Source organism: Harpia harpyja, chromosome 4 (assembly GCF_026419915.1).
Source record: "Harpia harpyja isolate bHarHar1 chromosome 4, bHarHar1 primary haplotype, whole genome shotgun sequence".
Lineage (NCBI taxonomy): Eukaryota > Metazoa > Chordata > Aves > Accipitriformes > Accipitridae > Harpia > Harpia harpyja.
In genome coordinates, this window is record NC_068943.1 from 45,358,093 (window position 1) to 45,380,711 (window position 22,619).

Here is a 22,619-nt window from a genome sequence, read left to right on the forward strand (position 1 = left end):
AACAGGAATAATAAAGGGCAAAGAAAACATGATTTGTGAGGAAAGGTTGAAGCAGTTGAGTTTGTTTAATTCAGAGAAAGTACAAATCAAGGGAAGGCATGATAACAGATAACTTATAGAAAGGACAGTAGTCAGGTGTTCACCGTGTGTTGTAGAAAGGACAAGAAGAAATCAGCTTAATTTACAGCAGAAGACTTAGGGTGAGTAATAATCTGTCCCATTTTAAGGACAGTGGAATGGGCTACCCAGAGTACTCTGTGTGCTGCCTTGCTTTCTCTCAAGGGATAGGGCAGCTTTTAAGAGCTGCTTAAAAACATGAAACATAGTCATCACAGTGTTTTTGCAAAGTGCTAGCAGCTTCCTCTCGGCATCCTGAAGGAAAGAGTCCATCTAAGGTCCATCTTAGTTTGAAGCAGCAGAGCACGGCCTGTCACTGGTCCTCCCCTACCTGGTTTGATGGCCCAATCTGGTGTGGCAACCAGTAATCCTAAAGCCCTGAGATTCTGTAAGGTGCAAAATGGTTACTCAGATTTTGAAACAAAACAAAAAGTATTTTTGAGAGGTGAAAAATACAAGAGACGGTGACAAGAATTTTTAAAAGAATTGCCTTGAAGCCTGGCTACCTCAGTATAGGGACACATCTCTTCTCCCTTTTCTTCCAGTTTCTCCAGCTCCAACTGGCAAATAGCGATAAAGCATTTTTCCTACCAGTGGTAATGTCTTGGCACTTCAGCAACTCACCTGGCCCTGCTGCCGAAAGGGTCTAAGGGCTGCTGAGCTCCTCGGGCTGGAGGCAGGTCTCCCCCATGCCCTGCGCCTGCCTGGCCCGGCTGTAGCGGTGGAGTGAAGTGCAGGCAGGCTGGCTGGCTGGCTCATTCATCCTGCCCTGCTAGGGCAGACATTCCTGGCTTTTATTCTGAAATGATGATGTCAGGCAGCTCTCTCCAACCGATCCATCAGTGCTGGCTGCACACTATCATCCTGGCACCGGTACCTTTGCCTGACCATCTCCGATCTGATGCCTTCTTCCCAGCGGAATATGTTTTCCAAAATCCTTTTGTCTGCCATCAGCCTCCTGCTTGCTAATTTGCGGCATTTCCTCTGCTCTTTGATGCAATTCATTCCAGGTAAAATACATAAACAAACAAATCCTTCTATCCCATCCTCTTGGAAAGGGGGTTTCGGTTGCTGTTAAGAGCTGCTGCTGACACGGGTCGGTAGAGCAATTTCATTTCTATTGATCAGAAATTAGGAACTAAGCAATTTGACGTGTTTGTTAGAAGCCAGAAATTCTCTGTTATTTATTGAAAAGATAAACAGGAGAGGCAAGTACATTGCACAGATTCCCTCGGATTACTAGCAGATACTGATGGTTTATCGCTGGAAAACCAGTAGGCAGCAGATTCTGCGAGAGAGCCTGCTGTGAGACGTGTAAGCGGGCTGTGAAAGGGAGAGGATTGTTTAGAGCAGCGACATTACTGAAGCTTTGATCTGAACATACAAGTGGGAAACTACTCCAAGGGATTTTGTATCACCACCGAACTCGGCAATTTGTGCCATCATTGCACAGCTTGAGCTGTCTTTTTTTTTTTTTTTGTCTAAGAGAGTGAGATCTGTTATTACAAAATAGGAACCAATAAAGATCATGACTTAATTCACAGGAATCTCTGCTTTTTGGTGCTGATGGTGGTGGTGTTTTCCTCCCCTTTAGAATCAAAGGATTGCTTCTGGGGTATCCAAAGATCTGAAAGGTTCTCAAACGTGCCTTGTTGTGCCACCAGAACACATCCATGGATACAAATTTAGGAACAGTCCAGGAGGCTTCTTTTTCGCTGCACATGTTACTAAGTTGGCGTAAGGCATGTGTCATCAACTACATCTGTGAGATGGAAGACAGAAAATTCAGAGGCAGAGTAATTAATGCAAACTAAATGACCAAGTACTAACTGTAGCATTGGGAATATTATATAAAACACCCTATGGTATTAGCATTTCAGGGTGTGAGAAAGCACTTTCCTGCTGGGAAAAAAAGCCTATATGCCTACATTTATGATGTTCTTTTGATCTGCTAGCAGATTGCAACAACTGTATAATCTTGTTTAAACTGGGGCTCTGTGCTAAATTTAAATTCTCTTGCACTCTGCCTCTTTCATTATACTTTGAAGCTGAACTGCATAGGAACAGAAAGAGCTGTGTTTCTTGTCTTGATTACCTGAGTGACAGGAAAAGCCTGCAAATTTCCTTGCCTTATTTTCTGTACCTTTTTGAAAATTATGGATTTTCCGTGACTTCTACTAAGGTCTTCTTGAAAAAGCTTGCTGATATATGCTGATATAGAATTGTCTAAATTTAGCTAAAAGGTGAGAATATTGAATCATGAAAAAGAAAGCCCTCTATTATTTGTTCAGGCATTTGAGTGAAACAGTGATAATAAAAGAAAAAACACTTTCTTCACATCAAAAACCCACCCCTGAAGTATAGAATCTATTTCTACAGGTGGAATCAACAGATATTTCATATGCAAGAGTATGCACAGTTCACAGTTGCTTTTCTCCCTTACCTCCCTTGACAAGCCTTTCTCCACTCCTTTTCTCCATTTCTTTCTCCCTGTGTTTTCTGTCACTTCTTTTATGTTCTTCTTTGCCTGTTAGCAAGGAAGTGGGTGGCTGAGCCCTTGACAATGGGAAATCAACAAGCTGGATGGAACAAGGAGTCAAGTACGGGGACTTCCCAGCAGACACAAGGCAAGTGCAACAACTTCAGTTCAGAAATCAGTGTGGGACACTTAGGTGAGCTGAGGGGTTCAACTCTGGTGAAGGCAGAGGGTGAAGGCTAGAGTCTGGATGAAGGAAATCGATAGCTACAGCAACTTCAGTGCAGAGTGGGGGCATGGGGAAAGCCGGTTTGCTTGCCCTGTTGTTCCAATCTGTGATTTATAGGGACCATAATGTGGCCCATATCTTGTGGCAGAGGATTTCCAAATCAGCTGTATGGTTATTCTGAATTTGCTTGAATCCTCAGGGAAAACAGAATTCTTGCTTCACTCTCCCTGCTTGAAGAATACCAACTGTGAGCATTCTGTTTACTAAAGTCTGCCCTTAAGTCTGGTCCTGGATGTTCCTTCTGAGTCAGGCAATTAGATGGTGCAGTTGCATGTGGAGACAAATGTTGGTGGTCCCCATGCCTTGGATTTGAATATGTAGGTTAAAATCAAAGTGGATTTGCTATATCCAATGTGGTTTCAATTTCACGGCTAGCAAATGGCTTCTGTGTTTCCTCCATCTACTCTTAAGACTTTCTGCCCCACCCGTTGCTGTTTGAGTACAATTTAATTCTGATTCATTGCTACCCTACCTAAAGCAGGTGGGGTGGCTTCTTCTGTACAGAAACTTTTTCAAGATCCTTGTCCTTGGTTCCACTGTTTCTGGATATAAATAATCAATGCTAGGATGTCAGTTTGTGACAGGCAGAGAAATCATGGCACACAGCTCTTTGAATGGAAACAATACATGAACAAACAATGCCAGGCTATGATAATTCTGTAGTAATTGCTTACAATCTTTAGAAAAGATTTGAGGAAAAATTACAGTGCTCTATTTGGCACTGCCTCTGCTCTGATGTGCCAAAGAAAGTATAGATCTTAAGCCTATTTTTAAAGGTTTGAGGTAAAATGGAAATCGTAGTCCGGAAATGAGTTTTTTGAGATGACAGGTTGTAATCTTGTGCTTATTTTCTGTGCTTATGTTCAAGCAAATACAGTAAGCCCCATTGGGACTGTAGTGCCTTTGATTTATTGCTTATTCAAGTTCTTCTGTCTCGAAGTGTAGCCAGAACAGTAGAGCAGAGTCAGTATTTCATTTTATTTACATGTTGGTCAACATTAAAAACCAGTGTGTCTTCTGTCCTTTGCAGAGACTGGTGTCTTCTTGGGTAGCTAGATGTTACAATAAGTTAAGCTTTATGGCTGAGCTCTTATCTGAAGGTGATACACCTTTATTACAATTGTTCATGAATAGTGCATTCAAGTAGCAGGTGTTTGTGTTCCATCTGCCCAGTGCATTTCAGAGTACGTGCAGATAAATGTAACAGTTTTTAGTATTAAATTATGATTAAATTTGGAGGGTAGACTTTATTCAGATTTATTATTTTTTTAATAGGGAAGAAGTGTAGGATGTGCAGCCATGGTGGTTTTTTCTTCCTTTTTTTTTAAACACAGCTATGGTCACTCACAGATCAGCAACAAAATTCATTCCTTTGATGTGTTTATTCTGTATTGTACTGTCCTGCATATGTATTGCAGCAGCTTGATTTTTTTTTTTGAATGAATATAAACCTTTCCTGTGCTGGCAGGAGGGAATGAGTTGCACTAGGCCCTTCTGGTCTTAGCGCCATGTGCTAATTAGCCTGTGTTGTTTGTTGCTGCTGCTATTGATCAAATCTCAGTACATTGCACAGATAATGATTCCTTAAAAAAAGAAAAAAAGGGGCAGGTTGCATAAAGTCCCTGCAAAGAACCTGACTGATCACATCTACCCAACCACCCTTGCCTTCCTCAAATGCTGCATTGCTTTGTAGATGATAGTCTCTAATGAACTCCCTGACATCTTGTTTCCATATCAGACTAGTGGTCTGCAATACTGAGGCAGTTTACGTAATGCAAGTAAAAGACACATTTTTTTTGTGTTGTGCCGAGTTTAGAGGAGGTCATTGCTTATTTTTGTCTTGTTTCTTGTCCTGAATCTCTTCAGAACAAACTCACTAGAGCAAACCTGCCTTTTTTTTTTTTTTCTCCTTGCACCCCTGCCCTCCTCCTGGCTTTTCAGAATTGTCTTACAATGACTTGTCATGTTTCTGAAAAGTTGTTTTGACTCATCTGGGTATCATGATTTGATTACATTTTGCATGCATTACTGTCAGGATCTTCAGCAAATTCGAGTGGCTCCCAGAAGGAAAGATAGTACACTATCTTGCTGTGCTTGTTTCTTTGTCTCTGGTCTGATAGGACAGGGTATTACACATTCTTGTTGTTTATAGCCTGTTCTCAGACACTTTCTAGACTATGTCTTGAAATGAATTCTAACTAGATGAATTCTAACTAGACCAGATTTCAGGAAGGATTACTAAAATGATCATGTGAATGGCAAGGTTATCACAGGAGAAGGAAAATGAAAAGAACTTGGCTTGCTTAGCTTAGGAAGTGAAATGATTCCTCACTCTAAATACAAGGTGTGGTAAACACAAGAGAGGGAGAACTATCAAAGCCACATAACAGTGCTGACAGAAGAGCAAGGGGGACAAACTGTCCTGTGAATAAAGTCCTTCTGTAAATTCAAAGGATTTTTCTAATCATCTGGACAATGAGCAGTCTTCCAAAGAGGGGATAAGTGCCAGGAAACATAGTAACTTTTAAGAGAGAGTTCATATATATGACTTTCTGCAGCAGCAGTTGGGAGGAGATGACCCAGGAGGTCTTTTCCAGTCCTGTTCAGGCTCTTTTGTGAAGTTTATCTTTCTAAATTCCTGTGTGTAATTATGCTGCTCTCCAGGAAGTTTCAATGTAGTGCCATCCTTGGTCATGCCAACTTTGTGTCTGCTTGGATGCAAAAATGTCTCCTTAGGGACACACTCTCATTTTTTCTGCGTATTTTACATCTTTACAAACCGCAGCTTGACCTACTAAAGCTGCATTTTTGCACATACTGACGGCAGTCACTAAACCTGCCAGGTGTTGGTTGATGTGAAAAGCCTCTACTTCCTTATGTCTAAGGAAATACTCTGAAGCACTAGTGTTGGGATCAGATTGAGTGCTTCATATAGGATTTAATCAGAACTTAATTGAATTCTAAGAGGGAGAGGATGTTGGTGGTTTGAGGTTAATTGCTTTAGCCCTGCAGCCTGAATTCTTTATCTAGCTGACTTACCATATTAGAGATCTAAAGAAGGATTTGAGGATTGGCAAGCCAGAGAACCACATTGAAGGGATCTTGCAATTTAGCTTCCTGCATGCCTAACACCCATTCTGTCTGTGGCTGTTCTAAAGAAGCTAGCTTAGAAAAATGCTGCCTGCCAACTCAGTTCTTTTGCAGATATTCTCCTGTCTGAAACAGCAAATTTCCTCTGTAGATGTGAACACATGGTTTCAGAGGCTCACAGGTAAATTGTGCAGCAGCTTCACTTAATCACCTGGATTAAGGAATGTAGGCTAGAAGAAGCAGTGGTGAAAGTGACTAGTATAACCAGAACAAATTGCTACATCAAAAAGTCAGAATGAAGTTCAGTATCAGCCTGGATTCTAGTATGTGGTTTTGTCTGTACTAGACCTGGTTCAGGAATGGATTTCTGTATGCCACACTATCCCTTTTATTAGTGTTTCACTTACACATAAATCTTCATCAGGACTCAATGGTCTTACAGTGAGCATGGAGCAGTGTAGCAAAGGAACTCCATTGACCTGTGGACATGAAGCCTGTGACAGGTGAGGAGGTGATAGCATTGGGAGGGAAGGCAACAGCCTGCGTACTTTCTAGGTAAATCCACCTCTGCAGCTAAATGGATTGCTGAAACAATCCTTGTGTTGATGAGGCTTTGCAAGCCAGGCTACTGGAGCCAATAACTAACTGTGTGCTGTTAGTACACAGCATTCCAATCAGTTCACACTTTCTTGATGCTTTTGTCCTATAACTATGTAAGGGGGATATTGCATTCAAACAAGAGGCTCCATCAGAAATTATCCTTTTCTGCTATTGCATATTTACTTACCAAGTAAATCTGTTTAATATGTTTTGTCCTGTCCTGTAAATGTATTTCAGCTCAGTTTCATTTGCGTTCTTCCTGACTTCCATTTTTTTGGGGGGGGGTGCGGTTATTTTTGGTTTTGTATTTTTTTTTGTGCAAGGGGAAAAGCCAGCAATTGCCTTTTTGAGCTTCTGTAATCATAGTACTGGTGAGTTTGAGAACTGACCTGTAAACCTTTCAATAGCCTATGAGCTTCTGGTTTACTGCATTTCAAATAATGCCAACTTAGCAGAGTCATCCATGTGCAGTGTAGAGAAAACATGACAACCTATATTCCAAGACTTTGGGTTCTTTAACATCATATATGTAACATTTGTTGTGTAACAAGCTATGGCTTGCCTGGATTTACAGTAGTCCACTGGGACTCCTCCTGGTTGTCCCGTGGGATGTTCTTCCTAGTGAGCTCCTTTATTTTTGTTTTTCTAGAAGAGCCTTTGTACTATAGGCAGAAAAACTGTTTTGGTTTTTTTAATTCAGTGGAGGATGTTGTACAGTTTTGTTAAAAATAGCACATTGTTTTGAAGGAACCTAATACCACAGTACATCCCCTCCCCTAAACTCCCAAGCTGAGAGATCCTGAATTTTGGCTGACTATTCAAGTTAAAAGGAATATTGGTAGCATAAAATTTCTCCACTGTGAAATTGCCAGCATTAGGAAAACCATGCATTAGCTTTAGCTGTGAAAAATGCTGCTTCTTGCTGTGAGCAACCTTATAGCACAATTTTTCAACACTGTTTCAGAAACCCTTGGTTAAACCCAGCTCAGATTAAGTCCTAGCCAGAGGTGTCTGAGGCAGCGCTGACCATGATTTCACCTGGTTACCACTTCTTGTTAAATTGTATGTTGCTGCATTAGTGACTTCATCCATAAGCAGCAGTGAGCATAAGCACAGTGAGGGTTGTGATGGCATAGCGCAGGCTAGAGGCCATGCACAGTGATCCTTGCATCCAATCTGATAGCATGGAGTTGACATGAACCATATGTTTAATTGCAGTGCTCCAAACCTCAAAGCAATGGACAGTGCTTGTCCCTGTCCTCTGTATTCAGCTTGCTCTATGCTGCATTGATTTTTCTTTCCTGTTTATGCTTTACTGCAAAAGCTTTTGCAGTCAAGAACTTTACAAAAAACTTCTCTTACTTTGCAAACAAAAAGGGCGAAAATCTGGGTCTACAGAAGAATCAATAATGAATATGGCTATAAAGATTAAAGGCCAAGCACTAGTGACTGAACAGTAGAAAGACCTTAGGAAGATTTTAAATGCAGCAAAAGTAAAAAAAGCCAGCAGCGTATCCTGCTTAAGTATCCTGATCTCTTTCTGATGTGTTCTGTGTTGTTTTTCTGCGCTCTGCTTTATGTTTGGAAACTCCTTGGGTGGTGGCCGATTAGATTACAAGTCCTGGGAAAATGTCCCAGTATGTACAGTCTCTTTTGTCTGTTTAATTCACCCATGATTGTGATACCAAGGTGGAGTTAGAGGGTGTTTTAGAATGCAGTTTTTCTATCTGAGGTGTGCCCAGCTCTGCCTTGGTTTTGGCAAGATTGTCGTATAAAGGCAACATGCACTACTTCACAAGGTGCCTAGTTACATCTTTCTGCTTGTAGCTTTGGTCTGCAGCAGTAAGACTAGCTCCTTTCTGTCACTTTCTTCAGCAGACTGCTTGTCAGAAATCACTGGGAGATTATTTTTAGTTGTCCCCCTCAGCATTACTCTGTGTCTCATCCCAACTTGGAACAATTTCTTTTTGCAGCCTCACAGGTTCTTATAATAAATATCTGTATGTTACTTGCTCCCAGTTATTTATTGAAATAAATTCCAACTATAAGCTTCCTTAATTGAAATAAAAGTTCGCTTCTTTCCTATCATCATATATTTTATTACCTCCTTCGGACTGCAGAACAGGTGTCTCTAATGGATTAACTACAGTAGAGTTAAATCCACTGGATTTTCAGCTCCCTGTGGATGTGTGGGATATTATGGGAACACAGCTTTAGTTTGAATATCCACTACAGCTTGGCTGCTTGCAGAACGTTGAATGCTATTCTCTGAGACATCCAAACTCAAGCTCTAGCAATTGTCTGTTTATTCAAGTGAATATCTTAGTTACCTGCTTTTTGTTCTCACTACTTTCTTTGCAGGTTTAAAGAATTTCCTGCCCAGCCCATCAAAAGAGCAAATCACCTTCCACAGCCCCAAGGGTTTGCAATGCATCTCGCCCTTAATGCAGACAGTAGAGGAGACCCCTCAGCCCATCCCAGCAAAGATCAAAGGACATATTCCCAAATGGATTAATGGCAATCTTCTGAGGAATGGTCCCGGGAAGTTTGAGTTTGGCGAGGAGAAGTAAGTCCAGGTTTGGTGAGTTTGTGAAATGATTCTGGCCTGAGTGCTGCCTAAACCTAACGGGGACCTCCCCAAATGTCTCACCACTGTTTAGAGCACCTTTTAGTTTCTTTTTAAGTAAGGCACGGAAGAAATGCTTATGTTATCATTCTTTTAAGAACAGTTGCTCCCTCATCTGGAAACTCCCAGTGGGCTCTCTGAAAATAGGAGCATGGTTAACTTATTAAGGTTGGAGAAGCTGAGTCACAGAGAGGCAGTGACCTACTCAGAATGATATAATGAGGGAACAGAGCTGGGGATTAAAACATCCACACTCCTAGTCCTTTGTCATTAACAAAAGTCCATCCCACGAGCACTCTGAAATCCAGGACAGGATTTGTAAAGTTGATTGCACTAAATTGTGTGAGTTGCTTTAGAAGCAAATCCATCTAATTTTAAAAATAATATATTAAAATATTTCAAGAAGGCAACTACTGCCTTTGGCTTGTAATCTGCCATTCTAGCTAATTGAAAAACCTAGCTCTTCCTCCAACAAAGCTGATGGCAGCAACTGGCCAAAGGTGATCATCTTATCATATTTCCAGAGGTAGGCCATAAGCTTTTCTCAAAGTCTCAGAGATTTCTCACTTCAGAGAGAATAGCATCCTGCTAAGAGCTGAGAGCTAAAGGCTCCTTCTTGTGCGGTTGGGCTTTCAGTAATAATTTCTATTCTTATTGTACAGTAAAGCATAATTTCTATTCCCCATGTAGAAGTTTGCAGAGTGATTGGTTTACCAATATAGATTATTTCCCCCCAAAGCTTATACATAGCATTTTCAGAAGTCCCTGAGGTCCACTTTCAAAAGTAATACAGGGAGCCCAAATCTCACTGAAAGTCAGCATCTAACTTCAGGTCCCACAGCTGCAAATACACTTGATTCATCTCACTGAATTCAAATGTTTTCCCAGACTCATCACAAGGCTATGCATGTTTAAATGTTCATGGGATCTAGGCAGTAGCTTTTTACAAACAATAATAAACCTAAAGGCAAGACGGAACAGTGTAGCAGAACATCATATAGTGCCCAACTCTTGTTCTCATATTTATCTCTTCTTGAAGATTTAACCATTGGTTTGATGGCATGGCCCTGTTGCATCAATTCCAGTTGGAGAACGGCACAGTGACATACCGGAGCAAGTTTCTGCAGAGCAGTTCCTACCTGACTAACACCCAGCACAACCGCATCGTGGTCTCAGAATTTGGGACACTAGCAATGCCAGACCCATGCAAGAGTGTCTTTGGGCGCTTCATGTCACGCTTTGAGATGCCACGTAAGAGGGTTTCTAAAAAATAAGAAATGTTCTGAGATTTTCTTGGGGAATTTGTGGTTACGTTTAAAGGGAGATGTGAGGAAGTCTGGTAGGCCTATTCTGAGCCCATGTTTTTCTTAGAAGATGACCCCTTGGAACAACAACAACAACAAAAACGCAAGTTGGTGTTAGACTTAGCTGGGAGAGGCACATTCATTTTAATGTTTTAGTGCCACTTCAGCTCACTCCATTCCAGAGTTTGTTGCAAATTTCCAACAGAAATTGTTCCCCCAAAACCACCCTGTGCAGTCCTGATAATGAGCGTTACAATCTGCCGTTCTACCTGAGACACAGCTTTGCCCTTGCCTTGCTAAGCTTGTAGGGTAAGTGGGCTAATCCTTCCCTTCCTGTACTAAGGTGCAGGAGGTGATATGAGTAGGGTGAGAGACGGTGTTGCACAGGAACGGAAGTACCATTACCTGTAGGATTCTGTGTATGTTAGGAAAGAAATAGGCTTAAATGCAAGCAAAGTACTTTCCACTAAAACCAGAACAGACCTAAAGTTTGCAACTTGTTGCTTATGTGTGTGACCATCTTCTGCTTCTTATCTTCCCTGAGGAGATGGATCCTGTCCTGCCATGTCATCTGTTCTCTTAAAGGTGCTCATACCTTCACTCATTGGTCTGTCTAGCTCCCCAACTCCCCACCCCAGCTCTCTCAATAAATTTCAGAACTATCTACATCTCCCATCTTCTTTTCCAAGCTCCAGCAGGTTGTTCCTGCACACCCTTGCCTATTTGATTCTTTACACACATGTAGGCTATTCCTCACTACAAGAACGCCTGTCCTCCGGGCTTTTGCTGTACCAACTTCAGGCTCTGTGTTGACCACACACACAATGTTCAGCTGGGGGGAAATCGCTTTTTTCTCAGCTCTTCTCGGCCACCTGGCTAGTGAGTCTCAGCTTCCCTAGGAGTAGCAAGAACAGCTCTGGCTGTTGTGCAGCTCTCAAAAGGCATCTCCCTGACTCAGTTTTAAAGAGAAAGGGAAGAAGAAGGGGAAGAAGAAGGATTCCCTGTCCAAGCCCTGTCACACAAATAGCATCCCTGCCCTCCCCTCAGCCCAAGTTGTAGCTTCAAGTCTTGCCTCTCTTGTTTCCAATGCTGTAAATCAAACATGGCACTCTTCATACAGCTGTCGGAGAGGATGACTTTGGCTAGGGAGGAAAGGGGGAGGGATATGAAGAAATAAGAGGTCAGAAACAAAGGGCGTATGGAAGTATGAAGATTATCTTGGCTTCACTGCAGTGATTTCCACTAGAACCAGTCCTTGTCCTTTTATCCTGAACTCACCTGTGCAGACAGTTTCCTGAGTGCCTTTGTAGATTAGTGAGATATTTCTAATCAATCACAGAGGGATTAGTGTCATTGCAAATGGGTTTATTTGTTTAAACATGTCTAACTTGCTATAATGTCACGCAAGCTTAAACAGAGCTGTGTACGACTCCGGGATTTCATTTCAGAACCAAGTGACAATGCCAGCGTGAACTACGTCATGTATAAAGGAGACTATTATGTCAGCAACGAGAACATCTTCATGTACAAAGTGGACCCGGAAACGCTTGAAACAAAGGAAAAGGTGTGGGCAGGTGGGATAAGGGGGTTAGCTCATGGTACAGGAGAATCACTCCTTGCTGTTTCTAAGAGCAGCAAGGGGGAACCCAGATTCCAAAGGAAATGATCAGTGGAGCTCTAGGCCATAGCCATAAGCATCTCTTCATGGTGTGCTCGAGTCCCTGAAAAATCTACTTAGCAATAAGGCAGCTCTCATGAGTGAAGATTCAGTCACTGCCCACTGTAGCAAGCAAAGGGAGAGACAGATATAGACTCATTTCCGTTTGGGTACAGCTGGCATTCTTCCAGTGCACTCACTACTTGTCTGGACTTGTCTGTACCTACCAGGGTGTGAAGAATAAAAGTGCATACAGGAAGAAGTTAACATCACTGATCTCAGATCTGTATTCTGGCCCTGTCTCTTCATTCTTCCTATCTGTTCCCGTTATCTCCTTCTTACACCTCCAGCTTTAAACACTCCAAAACGGTCCTTCAAAGTCTTGACTAAAACCTCTGTTGCAAATGGGTGGTGAAGTCAATGTAAAGTCAAGTCAAAGTTCAGCTGCCACTTTATTTTCTCCCATGCTAGCAAGTGAACAAAAAGTCAGAGTAGAAGTCTTCCCGTATGTTCTGTGCATCATCTCACAGGAGTGTGGCTGTATTTGAGGGAAAAATATGACTTGTGATATGACAGCATAAGCTATATGCCCCCCTGCCTGCACCCTTAGAGGGGATTTGGGTATTTGCTGGGCTGGACAACTGTAAGAATGACTGAAGAAGGATTCTGCCGTTCCTAAATCAGTATTAACTACTGTGCCTATATGTTACCATGGACTATTTAATACCACAAAATACCAGGCTCAGCGCACACTCAGATCTCGAGGGAGTCCCTCCCTCCCTACAGGATCAGTTGTGATTCATGAAGAAACTCTGTTTATGAAGTATAGTATGCTACTTGCATATTGAAATGGAGAGTTTGACAATTTGCTATTTTATCTGTTTTGTAAACCATAATGCAGGGATGAAAAGATGCGTGGGTATTTTTAGTTTGAATGTTCAGCTCTGTTGAGCCACCTTGTCATTAAAAAAAATTCCCCTTAAGCTGCTTTTTAGATGCAGACTGGTATTTTTTGGCTAAGTGAAGAAATGGAAGGGATGATTTCACATTTAAACTCTGATTTGAGATGCCTTAAAAGGTCATGGTTTTCTAAGCTTCCGGTGGTGTGGCACTCTTTTCTACTGGGGCCTTCCAAAGGGTCTCAGGTTGGATACTTGAAAGCCGTTTTTTTTAACTTTTGGAAAAGAAGCATATCTTCCGTGCTTTAATGTTTCAATGCATGGATTGATCTTCCTCCAACTTTTTCCTTCAGACTTTCTTCCCAACACATCCCCTCCACTGTCTGAGTCCAAACTACACCCTAACCCAGGAACCAGGAATACATGTTAACAGTAGTCACAATTGTACCTTTGCCCTAACTCTTCCTTCTAGCTGTAGGCAGTGAAGCTAAACTGTTTTCTCTGAGGAGAGTAAACACTGACTGTCAAGTAGCTATGGGTGCTTTCAAAAAACTTGGTGATTTTTTGGGGCAGTGACTGTCTCTTCACGCATGTCTGTCTGTGATTATTACATGGAGTCCTAGCTAAAATGCTTATATGGGCAACATCCCCACTGTGTCAGCACTTCCTGCCATTAATAATGTTCATGTCTCCCAGAGAAATGGCTAGTGCTGTTAGTCTCATTTTACTGGTAAGACTAATACAGAGAGAAACATTGTTAATTTTCAAGGATTCCAGGATTACAGGCAAAATGAAGGCTTAAGTCCAGGTCCCACATTAGGGCCATAATCATCAAGCTATTCTTCCTCAGACTTTCACGAAACCGACATTTAGAAAGACTGTGGCTTGTTACAGAGCAATAGGAAACTTCTATACTGACTGAAAATCTTTGGCATTTGCAGGTAGACTGGGGCAAATTTGTTGCAGTGAATGGGGCCACTGCTCATCCTCATTATGAGTCTGATGGGACGACATACAACATGGGCAATTCCTATGGGAAACATGGTAAGACTGGGCATGACCAGGCCTGGCTTGTGGGCAGGGTGTACAGCCTGCTTCTTGCCGCTGCTTCAACGAGTAGTTGTTGAAGAAACTTCAGTCTCTAAAGAGACCTTGAAATTGCTGTTTCTCTTTGTGTCAAAATGATGGCAAACCGGATTAGTTCTTATTTCAGGGTATCAATCTGTCCCATAAAAATGGCTTCTCTCAGCAATTAGTTTCAGATGCTTCTGACTTTGGCCTATGAATATCCAACAGATTCCCCTCTTCCTCTCCCAGGCTTTGATGGAAAACAGGAGAATGATTTTTAAAGTCCCATCCAGTGCTGAAGCCTCATCCGAAGAATTTTCACAATTAGCCACACGTTTTCCATTTAAAATAATTGGCTTTTGATAAGGACCATAAGGGTTTATACAGGAGAGAAGGTGGAATGTATTACAGTGACCTGGCTTTCTTACAGCAAAGCTGAATTTTCTGGGATATTTTTCTTCTTCCCGAAACTATGAGCTTTACATATAGTTGGGATCTAGTTACATTGACGTGGCTGCTCAGAGCTAGCATTCACCATTAGTTACATGAAAGCCTTCTTTTTGAGGTGCCTGAGGCCTGTGAAAACAGCCACTGCCCCTTATTATGATACCTCAGGCTGGTTCCAGTTCACGGAATAGTTGCCCAGTTTTGATCATTTTTCATTCTTGCTGTTTTCATTTCCTTTTGGCTTTAGCAATATCTAGCTTTGCAGCACATGCTGTTTTCAGCTGGAAAGACCAAACTATAGATTATTATTCAAATGTGCCATTCTCTCCATATGCTCAGATTTATTAAATGAGCATCAGTCATCACCAAGGCTCAAAGTTTTAATTTCCTTTGATACACAAGCTATGAACTTGGTTTTCTTCCTGAGCCTGTTATTATAGGACACTCTAATTTAACATAAGGAATGCATTGCAGACAGTAAAATTAGATGGCAGTCTAGCAGACTGAGAAGATCCTTCTACTTCCTTTCAAGCTTCTTTCTTTTGCTAGGTTATCCTCTGTAGATTGTTCTATTGACTTGATAACTGGCTTTTTGTTTTCTGCTCAGTTTAGCTGTGACCGTGGTTCCTAGTATTCTAGGGAAACAAAAAGGAACAGAGCCCGACTGTCGTTTCATGATGTGGACAGTCTCACATCTCAGTGGTGTTGAACCCTTTCTCCTTTCCAGGGTCTAGGTATAATATCATTCAGGTCCCTCCACAAAAGTCAAACTGTAGTGACACGTTAGAGGGAGCGAAAGTGCTGTGCTCCATTGCTCCAATGGATAAGATGAAACCCTCCTACTATCACAGCTTTGGTAAGAATGCTTTCTATCTCAAACTCTGTGGATTTTGCCTACTGTGAGGCAGAAAGGGCTGTTCACTGCCCTCTGCCCCCGAGATTTTTTATTGTCTCATTTGCCTAACACTTGGATGATATGTCCTTCCTTCTCTTTTGAGGAATGAGTGAAAACTACATCATTTTCATTGAGCAACCCATCAAGCTGAATCTGTTGCAGATTATCTCTTCCAAACTCCGTGGGAAAGCCATTTCTGAAGGGATAAGCTGGGAGCCTCAGTACAATACTTGCTTCCATGTGGTGAATAAGCACACTGGGGAGGTAGGTGGGTCTTCGGCCTTTGCAGCAGCTGTGCAGCTGTAGCTGGAATCTTAGATTCCAAGAGAAGAGTGCTGGGTAGCAGCCACAGATAGGTGTATGAATCAACCCAGAAGTTACTGCAATATAAGCTTTATAAGCATGGGTGTAGGTTTATTATAAGAGGGATTACTTCATGCCTTGATTCATTTCTTTGCCAGCCCTAAAAGAACAGGCAGAAATAAGCAGTTTGGGAGTCCTGGGACTGCAGCACAGGGACTGAAATGCAGATCCCAAGTACTATGGAGTATGAAAAGGTCAGTCATAGGCTGGGAATGATGCTATAGGGATGAAGTCATGACAGCAAGGGGCCTATTCTGGGCTGCTTTATTTTTTGGCTTTTCTTCATCTGTTTTTGCCTACTTACTGGCTTAAACCAGCCATTCTGTAGTAACACAAGGACACAAGACAAATACCAAGGAATGAGCAGGGAATTAAATGGGGGAGAGAAGAGAAAACTCTTTGAGGTGTGGCTAGGATCTTTAGAGAGAAAATTTAGCCTCTCTTATGGTCACTGTAGGTGCTTCCAGGACAGTGGTACAGTAAGCCCTTTGCTACTTTCCATCAAATCAATGCCTTTGAAGATCATGGCTGTGTGGTCCTTGATCTGTGCTGCCAGGATGATGGAACAACTCTGGCTACTTACAAACTTCAGAATCTGCGGAGGAGTGGGGAAGGTCTAGATCAGGTAAGATCTCTTCATTTGTGTTGCATAGGATCTGACGGGGCTCCACGCCGGTTGAGTTACTTTTCTGAAGCAAGGCTCAGGTTAGTAGAATGGAGAACACTATGGGGGACCACAAGGCAGAGGATGTGAACTGGGGAAAGGAACCACAACTATATGGAAAAATTAAAATTATGATCCACTGATATGTTGGTATTTTTTTCTCCTTTTAAATCTCTTAGCAGATAATCTCCATAGAGAGTTTCCTTGAAACTTTTAAAACTGGTGTGTGACACGCATCTCCCTCAGCCTGGTAGAATGTACTTCTGTTTTAAAAACCTCATTTTTAATGATACTCATTTTCCATATCCTTGTGTAATAAAATTTTTCCTCCAAGAAAGTATGCAAAATAAGTTTTGGCATGACTTTTAAAGGGCAAAAGAAAAAGAAAAGAAACCCTGTTGTTTAAAGGCATTACTTCAGAAAACCAGCCTTTATTATGTAAATCACAGAAACACAAACATCACAGAAACCCCTACACTGTTCCTCACATTCACCTCACAACAGCATGTACTCATAAATTACTTATTATATCCAACTCTGTCAAAAGCACTATCTAAAGCTGTGTAAGAGTCATTATTTTGCATAGGTCATACACTGGAAAAGTGGGGGTGCTTTCAGTTTCTTGTACTGCAGATGTGTTTGTTGGAAACCCACCATATTGTGGGTGAAGGGCAGGCATTTCTACAACATGTTCAGACAAATCTGAACTTCCTCTGTCTATGTTTTGAGCTGTCTAGAAGCAAGTCAGTTCTGATCTGAAAAGTGTATAGCTGTGTCCCTGTAGGGTCATTTTGTTCTGCTTTCCTTTGTTGTTTTTTTGCAAAGATGTGGTGAACATTAATTCAGTACAGCATAGTGTTAATAGGACCATTTTCTTTGCAAGCTGATTCCAGCTTTTGTTCAGCCTTCTCTGAGCACAAAAGAGCTATAATTTGATCTCTCTGAAGGTGTCCTTATGTCAACATTAGGCATGTGTTTCCAACACCCACGTTCTTTAACTGACAAGTAGCATAGCCATTAAACTGTATACACACACACAAGAGTGCAAGTCATTTCAGAACTGAATTTTAAATTTACGCTGAAAGACTCAGGCATGCCTGAGCATGATTTGTCTGTTTTCCCTGAATCATGTTTAGTGCTTTTGCCTGCTGACTAAACCATATTTTGTCTGGCAGCGTTCCTCAACCAATCAGTTTACTGTGGCTACATAAAACATAGAAGTTTTGAAAATAGGGTTTCAAGATTAACACATATGATTAAAGAGAAGTTTCACATTGAACTGGTGAGTTACAGATTGAAGTAACTGAAAAACACCAAAACAGGGACATTGCCACCTAATTTATTTAGAAGGCTTACTATTTGGAAGTATTTGGGGCTCTAAACTTGGCTGGAATGAACTTCAGTGGCAATGGTGGAATTACTCCTCTCATGCAAATTGCTGAATGTCTGCCACATTGGGGGCTGCTAGTTTTCTCTCCTCTTTGCTCCCCAAGTAAATCCACCACTACCCTAGACTTTCCAAACATGAAGTCCATGTGTACCTGAGAACAGAAGAGGAAAATCATGCAGGCTAACTTCATGCATTGAACTGAGGTACAGTAGTCTCCTTCTGCTCACCTTATCATCCAGGGGAGAGGGAGGCTCCTCCAGAGACCGATACAGAGCATTTAGTCAGATATGTCCTGTCGTCCTCTGCACAAGCCGCTCCTTCCATTAATTTCACAGAGAGACAACATTTACACTCCGAGATTAACAGCAAGCAGTACAGTTGGTGTCCGTGTCATGCTGTCTCCCACAAAGATCTGAGGCAGTCTACAATCAAGCAGTTTTTCTTCTGAAGCTTTGTAATCACATGCAGCTTCTATACTTATAAAGTTCTTCTTTCATGCATGGTTCATATTATTTAAAATAGTGTGGAGGTTTCTCAGCGCTTTGCTCAGCCTCAGGCTTCCAAAGTGGGACTGTCACTAATACCAATACGGCTATAGAGGGTGGGTTTCCAGCAGGTATATCTCCTCTGCTTGCTCTGGGCTACAGAGGTCCCATTTTCTGTAATCCCCCTAATAGCTCATGATCTTGGTTGGGCAAGAAGGGCCTGAGTCACACAGTCAGTGGGGCATAAGTGGACAGGCTGTAAAAAGGATCAGTGTAAGTCTGTTCTAACTGAATAAAATATAGCGCAGCATATGTTCCAATGCTGGATTTGGAGGATAACTGAGTGATTTGCATACACAACTCAGCATTAATTACTGTGAAAGCAGTGCTGACCCATTTAATTGGTTGTCTTTTTGTTTTCTTCTGTAAAGTACTGGAACAAGCAGAGCCCTTACCAGAACTTGGTAAAATACATAATAGAAAGAAGAAGATTTCAGGGGTGCGAAGAATGTCTAAAACTCCAGAATTGTTCCCCAAAAGGTCACTTAGCCTGAAACGCCACTCTCCTCTCTCCATCACCATAACTTTCTGTCTCTGTAATAGGTTTATGACTCAATATCCCGAGCTTTCCCTCGTCGCTTTGTTCTCCCACTGAACGTGAATTCAGACACACCTGTAGGGAAGAATCTGAACCCACTGTCTTACACATTGGCAAGGGCTGTGAAAGATGCAGATGGCAAGGTATGTATTAAAGACTTATAACTGCATTTATGGCTGTGGTGAGATTGCCTGCAACAGTTATCATCCCGTGTTATTACCTTCTCAGATCTTGTCCACCAAGGAAGTGAGCAAGGTTTGGTCATTACTAAGAAGGGACTTGGTGTTTTAGTACAAAGACTATCACATTGCCTTAAATAAGAGAGCAAAGACAGATTGTGTCTTACCAAAAATGCCCAAGTGGTTTATAAGCCTTTACGATAATTGGCTAAACTTCGGCTTCTTCATTGACAAACTTCTCCACGCTTTCACCTGGGTACAGAACTGCTCTTTGCTTCCAGCTCTGAACAGCCCTACATAGTGGCATGAGGTGGTATAGAACATGTGTTGTCCACTATGAGTGGAGTCATCTCTGTGCATACTTTGTACATCAGATTGCTGAGTGCTGGACCTGGGATTTTCTGAGCTAGCAGTGCAGGAATACGTGGACGTGCTCCTGTTTTTCACATTAGACTGATTCTTGACGTTTCCAAGGTCTGCGATGATGAGTCAGTTCTTTGGGTGAAACAGATACAGGAGACGGAATTGAATTAGTGCTTCAACCTGCCTCAGTGCAACATCAGGCTCATCTTTAAACATTTCTTCTCCACAATGGTTGTGCAGTGGGTTGGTGGGACCAGTCAGATTTTCTGCCCAGTCAAAGCTAAACTGACACTCATGTAATGCACACTTCTTCTAGGTCTGGTGCACACATGAAAATCTCCACCCTGAGGGCTTTGAAAAAGTTGGGGGCTTGGAGTTCCCCCAGATCAACTACTGTCAGTACAATGGTAGGAGGTACCGTTACTTCTATGGATGTGGTTTTCGGCATTTGGTTGGAGATTCCTTGATTAAGGTTGATGTTGAGACCAAGAATTTCAAGGTGAGGTGAAATGAGATTATCTTTTTTCAGCAATAGGAGTCATTCCACTGAAAAGGCCTTGAAGATATGTCATTTACTAGGCACTTTACTCTTTAGGGGTATTCATTCAAATGGGTCTGAGATGAGATTACTCATTTCATCTTTCACCTAGCACCTTAGGAATGTGGCACACTTACCAAACAGGAGAGGATATCACTCCAGGTTCCTAGACAGATGACAGAACAGAAAGGGTTGGATAAAGCGTGCATATGTCTTCCAGGCCAAAGAAGAATCATCCCTTACCACGCAGTACAGTAAATACCCAAGTAGCACAGACAGTTGGAGATAAACTGCCAAAGTATTTATGACTCAGGCAACAAACAAGGTTTAGTATATTTCCAACTGCCAACACAAGCTGGGATTTTTCCTGTGTCTCCCTTAAGCAGGGAATAATGATCTCCAAAGTGTTAAATGCTTATTAATCAGAGACTTTCCCAGAGGCTAGAGAGAGTTAGGAATCCTCAGAAAGAGATGCCCATTTTAATTGTTCTGCTCTGGATACTCATTTTGCAGCGAGTGCCCTCCTTCAGCGCAGCTTTGGGGTGCTATGGCTCTGCCTGCAATAGGAGCAGCAGCTATGCCCTCAGGTGGTGATGGTGATAGATCGCCTCTCTGCTGGCATGGTACCTCTCTCTCCACGCTTTGTGGGCACAACATGGTCTGCACTGGTGTGGCGTGAAGATGGCTGTGCCGGCTAGGATGGTGGTGTTTTCTCTGCTTGTAGCTTACACCTGTGCCAGCGCAAACTGTTGGATGAAATGAGTAATAGGAACCCTTTTCACTGCCTGTTTGCATGATGCCTGGCATAATGGGCAAACTGTCACAACAATGGCACCATCACACTACTGGAATCAAAAGAATTCATTAAAAGGATGAACTATAGGTTTCATGGAGCACAGAGTATGCCTGAGTATCTTTGTGGGGAGCACTCCAACTTGCAACTCTGCTAACTGTAGTAGACAAGTAATGAAATGAAACACATCCATATGTTACTGTGCTTGCTAGATTTGGCAGGAGGATGGATCCTACCCATCAGAGCCTGTGTTTGTGCCAGTGCCTAATGCCACGGCAGAAGACAGTGGAGTCATCTTGTCTGTTGTGGTCTCTCCCACGGAGGTAACTTATTGCTACTAGTTTGTCAAAGTCACATAGTATTAGGTATACTTTCTAAACCACAAAACTGAATTTGACGTGCTCTGGCGGATAGTTCTAGCACCATGCTCCCCAAGGTGTGTGCCTCTGCAACTGCCAAGCACAGCCAGGCAAACTTCAAGTAGGAGTGTACCTTGGAATGTTAGTGTTTCTTGAGTGCCATCTGTGACTATCAGTGCTCCTGGCCATCTGTCTTGCAGGTTTAGTCTGTATGGTCTGGTTGTACCTGACCATATGGCCTGGTTGTACATTTGGGCTCCCTTGTGTGTGACAGATGTAGTGAGTTGGACAGTGGAATGAAGTTCAGCCTGGGCATTCATTGTGGCTTTCTTTTCATCCTGCAGAACCAAAGTGCTTTCCTGCTTGTCTTGGACGCAGAGACCTTCAGAGAACTGGGGCGAGCAGAAGTTGCAGTGCAAATGCCTTATGGATTCCATGGCATCTTTGCTTCCCACTGACTGAAGATCTTGTCACCTCCTGTAACTCAGGGCCAGGTCAGGCTCAGAAAGAAGCCTCTGCTTTCTTTTACCTCTGACCTTTGCATTATGCCCCAGATGAAGGAACTACTTTATCTCTGTCATAACCTCTGAGTTACTGCTGTATTCCTAACAATATACAGCAAAGGGTCTGAGGAAGACGGAAGCCTTCACTCAGACAGCCCACTGCTTTATCTTAATTTTCTGACTATCTTGTTAGACCAGTTAGCAGCAGTTCACAAAGGCTGCCATGCATAAGGCTTGCAAGGGAGAAAATGGAAACTAAGATGACCATTACCTTCCCTGGGTAGCAATGCGCTCTGAAGGGAATAGAATATCAGTGCTTAGGGCAGTGACTTTGGCTGAAATGTGTAAAGCAGAAGAGAGGAGTAAAACCAACTAGTAACAGGTAGGCCCAATGAAGGGATGTAATTTCACCCCCATTGCATAAAGATTGCCTTCAGTGAACTCCCGAAGGTAGATGCAAAGACTCACAGAAGCTGTACTTGTAGTGCTTTTCTCTGTATGCTAATGGTGCCCTCAAATAAAACCTTGTGAAGTTTCTTCCTTTCTTTGCCTGCCCTCACCAGACCCATGGCCCACTTTGTGCTGTGCCACAGGAGGCAACAGCTGCAACCCTGACACATACCTTATTACGTTACATGGTTTTGTAGACATGCACGACATGGCTCCACCATGCTCCTGCTTAAACAGCATAGCTGGATACAGCTGTGATGGCTAACATTTCCTGCCTACCTCCTAATTCACCCAGTACGAAACATGTAGAACTCCACTGTGGCCTTGATATACCTTTGCTCTTAAGTTGAGCAGATCAAACTCAAACACCCTCTCATATGGTTGCTTCCTCATCCAGGCTCCTACAGTTCTTTAACTCTGAGGTGTAGGTGGATAGGTGTGTTGAGGGAAGCCCTCTATAGCAGTT

General features: G+C 42.3%; 1 protein-coding gene across 5 annotated transcripts; it reads left to right on the forward strand.

Moving 5' to 3' along the window:
- Positions 1–969: 969 nt before the first annotated feature.
- Positions 970–22,240, forward strand: BCO2 (beta-carotene oxygenase 2). Of its 5 annotated transcripts, XM_052786574.1 has the most exons (13): positions 970–1,127; positions 2,652–2,744; positions 8,934–9,138; positions 10,238–10,449; positions 11,951–12,066; positions 14,000–14,102; positions 15,301–15,429; positions 15,572–15,732; positions 16,289–16,456; positions 18,974–19,111; positions 19,827–20,009; positions 21,054–21,164; positions 21,545–22,240. In XM_052786574.1, the coding sequence occupies exons 1-13, from the start codon at positions 1,019–1,021 to the stop codon at positions 21,656–21,658; spliced, it is 1,842 nt and encodes a 613-aa protein (XP_052642534.1). In that variant the 5' UTR covers positions 970–1,018; the 3' UTR covers positions 21,659–22,240. The 5 variants fall into 5 exon arrangements, with proteins under 5 accessions (XP_052642534.1, XP_052642536.1, XP_052642537.1 ...); XM_052786576.1 differs by lacking the exon at positions 2,652–2,744 and having other exon boundaries at positions 971–1,127; XM_052786577.1 differs by lacking the exons at positions 970–1,127; positions 2,652–2,744 and adding an exon at positions 6,453–6,475.
- Positions 22,241–22,619: the final 379 nt, after the last annotated feature.

What these genes read in the sequence shown, in the direction of transcription:
- BCO2 (XM_052786574.1), top strand. Translation starts at nt 1,019, where the DNA reads ATGCCTTCTTCCCAGCGGAATATGTTTTCCAAAATCCTTTTGTCTGCC. An exon ending in CGCTTGAAACAAAGGAAAAG is followed by an intron (nt 12,067 to 13,999) that starts GTGTGGGCAGGT and finishes TGGCATTTGCAG; the next exon opens with GTAGACTGGGGCAAATTTGT. An exon ending in GTGGGGAAGGTCTAGATCAG is followed by an intron (nt 16,457 to 18,973) that starts GTAAGATCTCTT and finishes TCTCTGTAATAG; the next exon opens with GTTTATGACTCAATATCCCG.